Consider the following 8,774-nt stretch of genomic DNA (forward strand, 5'->3'; position numbering starts at 1 on the left):
AAAAAAATAAATAAAAGCCGGTGTGCTGGCATACGCTTGTAATCCCAGGACGATCCCAGGTTCAAAGCCAAGCCTGGGCAATTGAGCGGGGGTCTCAGCAACCTAGTGAGATCCTGTTTCTAAGCCAAAAATAAAATCGGTTTGGGCTGTAGTTTAGAGGGAGAATGCCTCTGGATTCAATCCCTAGTACAAAAAACAAATACACAGCTAAACACGTAATTCAGTAATTAATTTAAAAATAAAAAGTTCTGGAGAGAATTCGCCCGGAAGCTTGAGGCCCCGCCCCTCCTCCGAGTCCTTGGCCTTTACCCCAAAGCGCGGAGGGCGCGGTCTCGGGGCGAGCGGCCGCGCATGCGCAGAGCCCGAGCGGGCTGACGCAACCTCCCGCGTGCGCGCTCCTTTGCGGAGAGTAAGGAAGCCGACGGGGAGCCCGGGCGAGGCCAATCAGCGGCCACCGGAAGTGTGCGGCAAGGCCCGCCCCCCGGGGCTTCTAGGGTGACGCCGGGCGGCGCGCGCAGGTGGCGTAGACGCCGGCGGTCCTCCGTCTCATCCGGTCGGTGTCCGGTGTCCTTTCTCGGCGCCGGCCCTACGGCCATTTTGGGCTTCGCTTTGGTCCGCGCCTGCCAGTCTTTCCCGGCGTCGCGCTGCACTGTGGCTTCGGAACTGTCCGCGTCTCCGGGGGAGTCGCCGCCACTGTCCTATCCATGGTGGAGAGGCCTCGCGCGAACTAGGTCGCCTCCCTCTGCGCCGGGATGGATGTCGCCTCGGTCGTCGCCTCCCGCGCGGGCCGCTCTGCTCAGTTTGCTGCCGCCCGCCGCGGAAGCCGCAGCCCTCTGTGGCTCTCCTGCCGGCGCGGAGATCTACCTGGAGCCCCGACTCGGCCGCTGCGCGAGGCCCAGACTGTGTAGGCCAGCGCGGGATCCCGGTCTTCCCGCGGCTGCCCAGCTCCGCGAACCTACCCGAAAGACTGCCGGAAAGGCGATGGAGTCGGAGACCCTGGGATCGCGGAAACGGTCCGCCCCGCGGGCGGGCTCCTGGTTCCGGCTGCCCTTCTTCGCTCGGCCATCGCAAGTAGGCTCTTCTAAGTTCCCGAGACCTCCTGGCCCGGAAAACCCCGGGGACCCCATACTTGCTTCCTCTGCTCAGCCCAAGGCTCGAACCGGCTACTGGGCGAAGCTGTTTTCCCAGGTCCTTGCACCGCTCCCGATCTTGCTTCAGAAACTGCTGGTTTGGAGCCAGCTTTTCGTTGACTTGATTCCGACCAGATGGCTAGATTTCGCCGGAGGCCACAGCACTTTCAGGGCCTTGAGGGGACGGGAGGAACCAGCCACCTCCAAGGTGCAGAAATCTTTGAGTTCGCTGCAGCATGATTCCTCGGACGACTTGGTTGTCACCCCCTTTGATTGGATAGAGGAGGGGATCCGCCTGCAGTGCTCATCCCCAGACCTAGAGTTGGAATTTAAGGCCAAAGGAAGGGCTTTAGATCCTGCAGCACACGCTTTTCTCCTGGAGCAGCAGCTGTGGGGAGTGGAGCTGTTGCCAAGTAGCCTTCAAACACGTCTGTTTGCCGAACGAGAGCTTGGCTCATCGCCCTCCGGGTCTCTAAACATACAGCGTTTAGGCAATTTCAACGTAGTCTCCTATTTCCTGAACCCCTCCTACCTGGACTGCCTTCCCCAGCTAGAGCTCAGCTGTCAGAACGGCGCTGGAAGTGGCGAGCTGGTTGATTTCCAGACACTAACCCCGGAGAGCAGCTGTCTTTCTGAGGGCCGTTGTCATCCCCAGCCTTTGCGTGCAGAGATCTCTGCAGCTTCATGGCAGGGATGTCCACCTCTTTCTAGAGAAGGCCTGCCCGAAATCCACCATCTTCGAATGAAACGGCTGGAATTCCTTCAGCAGGCCAGCAAGGGTCAAGAGTTACCCACCCCTGACCAAGATAATGGCTACCATAGCCTGGAGGAGGAACACAGCCTTCTCCGGATGGATCTGAAACACTGCACAGCTTACCCAGCACAGTCTGTTCTCCCAGCTGGAGCCACTCCTGGAACCACCCAGGAACCCACCAAGGAAAAAATAGAGTTATTGACTAAAGAGGTTCCATTTGCTCTGGAAAAACAAGGCCCTTCTGGAAGCTGTCCATCTTGTGAGATACCTGTGGATAAAGAGCCTGAGGGGGACCCAATCAATGTAGTTGACTCTGACCTAGAAGATGACCACCTTCCCATTTCTACCAGACCAGCTTGTAGTAACAAATTGATAGATTACATTTTGGGAGGTGCATCCAGTGACTTGGAAACCAGTTCTGATTCAGAAGATGAAGATTGGGAAGAGGAAGCTGAGGATGATGGTTTTGATAGTGATAGCTCATTGTCAGAATCAGACCTTGAACAAGACTCTGAAGGGCTTCACCTTTGGAATTCTTTCTACAGTGTAGATCCTTACAATCCCCAGAACTTTACAGCAACACTTCAGACTGCTGCCAGAATTGTGCCTGGAGATTCTGATGCAGGGAAGAATTTGTCTGATGTAGGGAGTTCTCCCCAGGCTGGGATCCTTCCTGACACCTCTGACAACAGTTCTGAGGAGGAAGATGACTGGGAATCTAGTGCAGATGAGGCAGAGAATCTCAAGCTGTGGAACTCTTTCTGTAATTCTGATGACCCCTACAACCTTTTAAATTTTAAGGCTCCCTTTCAGACATCAGGGAAAAATTGGAACAGCTGTCATGACTCAAAAAGACCATTGGAGTCCACAGTGGCCGTTTCTGAGTGTCACACTTTACTTTCTTGTAAGGTACAACTATTAGGAGGCCAAGAAAATGAATGTTCAGACTTTGTACAGTGTGAAATTCTTTCTGGAGAAAGACACACGCATATGAAAAGAAAAAAGGTTTGTTCAACATGTCTCTTGATTTGTTCTATTTTGATATGGTTTAACAGCATGCCTTTTTTATTTTTTTCTTTGGAGGCATAGTTGTGCATATTTTTGAGAAAGGTTTCTAAGTTCATAGCATTGGAGTGAGAAATGTTCAAATGCCCTTTCTTCCTCTCCTATGTTTCTGTCAAAAGGAAGGTGTCAATATATAGATGTTAGAAGAAAAATGTTATTTTCATTTGGGTTGGTAGCTCTGGGCTGTGCTACTTGCTTCTACTTTTCAGTCTTTTGGATAACAAATATTAAATCTTGTATGTGCATGATTACGGAGGTCCTGTTAGAACCATAGGGTTTTTCAATGATTTTATATCTGGCATTTACTTTGCAAATATTTAATGTTTTATTTGCATGACAATGTCTTTATTTCTGTCCATTAGATCCCAAAGAGATGACATCAAATAGCAAGTCAGAATTACCTGAGTGTTTGCCACAAGAGAAAGCACTAATTTGAGTATTTATTTTTTTTTATTTTTATTTTTTTGTGATGCTAGGGGTTGAACCCAGGGACATTCTACCTCTGAGCTACACCCCCAGCCCTCTTTTATTCTTTATTTTGAAACAGGGTCTCAGTAAGTTGTGGAGGGCCTCACTAAGTCGCTGAAGTGACTTCAAACCTGTGATCCTCCTGTCTCATCCTCCCAAGTACTGGGATTACAAGCATGCACCGCCATGCCCAGCTAGTATCGAAAGTTTTTGACATTACATGGTTTTGATTGGCAGTTAAAAACAATACAGGAAATAATTGCCGTTTTTCTTAAAAAATTAAATACTAGCTGGGCATGATGGTGTAAACCTGTAATCCCTGTAGTTAGGAGGCTGAAACAGAATCACTGCTTCAAGGACAGCCTCAGCAGGTAATGAGACTCGTCACCCCAGTGAGTCCCTGTTTCAAAATAAAAATAAAATAGGGCTCTAGGTGTAGCGCTGAGGTAGAATGCTCTGGGCTGGTCAATCCTCAGTTACACACACACACACACACACACACACACACACACACACACACCCCTATTATCAATGTCCAGTTGTAGGTTAAAAAAGTAAACAATGGTGGTCATTGTTTGGTTTATCTTCAGTAGTTCCTATGCCTCGGCTAATCTTAAAACCTCAGGGAGCATTTTACTCTTTAATTATATTGTAAGTTTAACCTCATTTATGAGAGCTTTTTTGAGTTGTTTTATTCCTTCTTATTGTTTTTTGTTTTTTTGACTGAAGTTACTAATTGAAAAGAATCCTTCAAAACACAAGGTGTCTGTTACTGTAGAGAAAGGATTCCTTTAGTTTTGTGTATTTTCATTCGGAAAGAGTAAGTAGTGGGTGAGTGGGTGAGTTACTAATGACCTCAAATTCTCTAGCATCTGGGAGTTTTAAGTGGATGGTGCCATAATCTGTTGGCTCCAAAATAGCCAGCCTAATTTTTTTTTTTTTTTTTTTTTTTGTATTGAGGATTGAGCCCAGGGGCATTCTGCCTCCAAGCAACACCCCTAGTCCTTTTAACTTTTTTTTGTGTGTGTGGGTTTGGGGGTGGAACCCAAAGGTATTCGACTCTGAGCTACACCCCCTGCCCTATTTTTTACTTTTTACTTTGAAACAGGGTCTCACTAAATTGTGGAGGGCCTCACTAAGTAGCTGAGGCTTGTCAGCGAGCCGCTATCCTCCAGTGTCAGCCTCTGGAATGCTGGGATTACAAGTGTGCACCACCACGCCTGGCTTTTTTTTTTTTTTTTTTAAACAGGATTTCACTAAATTGCTAAGGAGCTTACTAAATTGCTGATGATGTCTCTGATTTTTTTTTTTTTTTTTTTTGCGGGTCTGGGGATGGAACTTTGAACCTGTGATCCTCCTGTCTCATCCTCCCCAAAAATGGGATTACAGGCTTTGCCCACTGCACCTGGCTCCAGTCACTGCACCTGGCTTCAGCCTAATATTTTGAAACTGTTCTTGGGGTAGCAAATATCTTTTATTTTTAAATGTTTCTAAACTTATGTCTGTCCTACAGAAGCAGAATAAGTCATGTTAAAAATTAAATTTTAGCCAGGCATGGTGGCATACACCCTTAATCCCAGGACTTGGGAGGCTAAGGCTTGTGGGTTCAGAGCCAGTCTCAGCAAGTTAGTGAGGCTGTCAGTAACTTAGTGAGACCCTGTTTCCAAATACAAAACAAAATGGGCTAGGGGTGTAGCTTGGAAGGTAGATTGCTCCTGGGTTCAATCCCCAGCACCATACATACAAAAAAAGTAAATTTTAGCCAGGTATAGTAGCACACACCTGTAATCTGAGCAGGGGGATTGAAAGGTCAAAGCCAGCCTAGGGAAACGTAGACCCTGTCACAAAATAAAAAGGGCTTGGAATGTAGTTCAGTGGTAGAACACCCCTGGGTTCACGCTCCAGTACTTTAATTTTAGTTAATACTTTGTAAATGATGTGATAAAAGGCCTTTTCTTTATCCTTTTAATGAACTCCAGACAAAATGAGCTGTTTAGAATGAATAGGCAAGAAACAGAGTGGGGCAGTGGAATGACACTTGGCATCTGGAGACCTGCACTCTCTTCTCTTGAGTGGTTAGGGTCAAGAGATTTGGGGATGCCCGCCAGACCTGGCATGTTTCCGGCTCTCTTGGCCTTTATCCACTCTACTTGCCTGATGGGAAAAATAATATATGTTTATGGATAGTGCAAGATTTACTGTTGATTTTTGCTTTTGTGATGTTGGGAATGGAACCCAGGTCCTTGGTCATGCGAAGCTCAAGCTCTGCTGTGAAGCTCCACCTCCAGTCGAAGTTATTGCAGGATTTAACTCAGATGAGTGTCATACACTTGTAATCCCAGAGAAGCTGACACAGGAGGTTTGAGGCCAGTCTTAGCAATTTAACAAGACTGTTTCAAAATTTAAAAAAAGGGCTGGGGTGTGGTTCAGAGGTAGAATTGAACACCTGGGTCCAATCCTTAGTACCAATAATTTAAGAAGTCACGTCGTACTTTAGCTTGTTTATTAAGTGAATGTGAGACTCCTATGAATTAAAAGCAAAACATAAAGATTATACCTAAATATGGTAAAATTATTTGGCAGCCTTTGACCACCTGTCATTCTTCAGGTACATGAAGAAATAGGTAGTGCCTGATTCTTAGAAAAGGCTTTCAGATCCAGGAGTTTAAAATACCACATGTACTGGTGAGGTAGGTGTGGAACCAGACAGAATCAGTGTTCACATCCGCGTCAATGCTGTGTGATTAGGGCGTCGTTAACCTCTCTTATCTGAATACATATAGGCTCTATCTCAAAGGGTTGATGTGAGGATTAAATGAGAAAAATGGTAAAGTTCTTCAAAAAGAGCCTGGTATATGGTAAACTATGTAAGTGCCTTTTACTATTTGTTTTAGTGACACAATGAATGAATAAGACTAGAATGCAATATCTAGTAAGGTGTTACATACCTGCTAATTGTCCTCTGGGGCATTCTTTAGCCTGATGTAAAGGGAAAGAAAGCAGGCCTCCATGGGATTAGCTGATGTAACTTAAACATGCTTTAAGGTGGGTATTTACTTTTCAAGTTTGTTATCGTAGAAACTTCTTTATTGGGGATTAAATAGAAATTACTAGGAACAAGTAGGGAGTGTTACTCATTACTTGCCATCATGTGTACTATAATATTCACAATTTCACGTACAGGTTGAGCCTCCTTAATCTGAAAATCCAGAACCTGAAACTCACGTCATGCTCAAAAACTTGTGGATTTTGGAGCATTTTGTATTTCAGATAAAGGATACTCAGCCAGTAAAGTCTATACAAATATGCCAAAATCTAAAAAATTCTGAAGTCTGAAATACCTGTGGGCCTAAGCATTTCAGAATAGGAATATCCAATATATATAGTGATAGTATATTGAATACAAAGAAGTGTTCTTTTTTCTTTTTTTTTTGAGGGAGGTCACTGGGATTGAACCCAGGGATATTCTACCTCTGAGCTACACCCCTATTCCTTTTTATTTTGAAATAGGGTCTAACTAAATTGCTGAGGCTGGTCTCAAACTTGAGATGTTCCTGTCTCAATCTCCCAAGTACTGGGATTATAGGCATGTGCCACCATGCCTGCCTTCTCTAATTATAAAAGTAATGCAAAAATAAATTTAAAAATTGGAAAGCATGGAAAAATGAAAAATTTTTTAAAAGAGAAAGGAGTAGAAATAAAAATATTGTTAAAGCCTTTGATGTGATTAAAATATTGGCTTCCAATGATATAGAGGTTAATACTTTGTCATTTGGGAGAAAACTATCACAGAACTAAGGATTCCTTAAGGATTAAAGAATAGCAGGGATTAAGAACAGCAAGAGTTTAAATAGTTCCCCATTTGGATTCATTTTAATGACACCAAAGCCAAGGACTGGAGTTAGGGAGTGGTAAGAGAGAGACTGAGTATGTGTAGATATATAAAAGATAATGAGGCCGGGCATGGTGGCACACGCTTGTAATGCCAGCATTCGTGAGGCTGAGACAGGAGGATCATGGTTCGCTGACAGCCTCGGCTACTTAGCAAGGCCCTTCTCAACTCAGTTGAGACCCTGTTTCAAAAAATAAAATGACTAAAAAATAGGGCTGGAGGTGTAGCTCAGAGGTAAAATGGCCCTGGGTTCCATCCCCAGTACCGGGGCGGGGGAGGGGATATTTGAAAGTTTCGGGCATTTCTTCGCTGTTTTATCCAAATACCATCCTTAAATCCTTTTTTCCTTTAACTTCAAATATAGTTGGAAACAAAGATTTCTGTAAGATATTTGATGTTAAGAGTTAGTTGCCTAAAGGGCTGCTGACCTCAGTACTGATGGACAGATTCTAGAGAGCTAATAAAATGTAATCTTTGTCTTTATAGGTAACCTTCCTTGAAGAAGTTACGGAGTATTACATAAGTGGTGATGAGGATCGCAAAGGACCATGGGAAGAATTTGCAAGGGATGGATGCAGATTCCAGAAACGAATTCAAGAAACAGAAGATGCTATTGGATATTGCTTGACATTTGAGCACAGAGAAAGGATGTTTAATAGACTCCAGGAAACATGGGTCAGAGGACTTAATCTTTTTGAGCAATGTTAAAATCAGTTGACAGTCTGTAGCCCTAGCATACACTACCTCTTACTTAGAGGTTTCTTTTTAAAACAAATATTGTCAGCTGTCCTCTGATTTTTTTTTCTTAAAAGATGTCATGTGGATTGGGTGTGGTGGTATGCACCTGTGATCTCAGTGACTTGGGAGACCAAGGCAAGGGGATCGCAAGTTCAAGGCCAGCCTGTGCAACTCAGTGAAACCTTGTCTCAAAACACAAAAAGGGATTGGGGATGTAGTTAGGGGTAGAGCACTTCTGGGTTCAATTCCTCGGTATACACCAACCACCCACACCCACCCACCCACCCACCCACCCACAAGATATAATTTGGATCCAGTGATCTACCTTTTTTTTTTTTTCTTTTTGCAACATACCCTGGTTAGAAATGTCTAGGTTTGAAACCAGCCCTGATAATGAAGGATATGTGATTTTTAACCCTCCCTTATTTTATTTAGTTGGTGCTTTTTTGTGTGTGGGGAGTGCTGGGGATTGAGCCTAGGGGCATTCTACCTCTGAGCTCCACCCTTTTATTTTTTTATTTTGAAGTGGTCTCACTAAGTTGCAGAGACCCTTGCTAAATTGCTGAGGCTGGCCAAAAATCTGCAATTCTGTCTCGGCCTCCCAGGTACTAGATGGTCGGATGTGTTTTTAAACATCTTTTGCCTGCTTGAGTGAAAGGGGACCTTTGATTTGTCATTTTGCACTTTCAAAACTTATTTTCTTGGAAAACAAAAAAGGACTTAAAGT

At 44.6% G+C, this 8,774-nt stretch overlaps 1 protein-coding gene across 1 annotated transcript; it reads left to right on the top strand.

Annotated features, from left to right (window-relative positions):
• Nucleotides 1-981: 981 nt before the first annotated feature.
• On the top strand, nucleotides 982-8,017 carry PPP1R15B (protein phosphatase 1 regulatory subunit 15B; the record flags this gene model as incomplete). The annotated part of the gene is made up of 2 exons (XM_080699597.1): nucleotides 982-2,889; nucleotides 7,796-8,017. 2 exons carry the CDS (start codon nucleotides 982-984, stop codon nucleotides 8,015-8,017), a joined length of 2,130 nt encoding a protein of 709 aa, XP_080555723.1.
• Nucleotides 8,018-8,774: the final 757 nt, after the last annotated feature.

The sequence above is a fragment of the Muscardinus avellanarius genome (assembly GCF_963383645.1).
Source record: "Muscardinus avellanarius genome assembly, chromosome: 7".
NCBI classification, from domain to species: Eukaryota; Metazoa; Chordata; class Mammalia; order Rodentia; family Gliridae; genus Muscardinus; species Muscardinus avellanarius.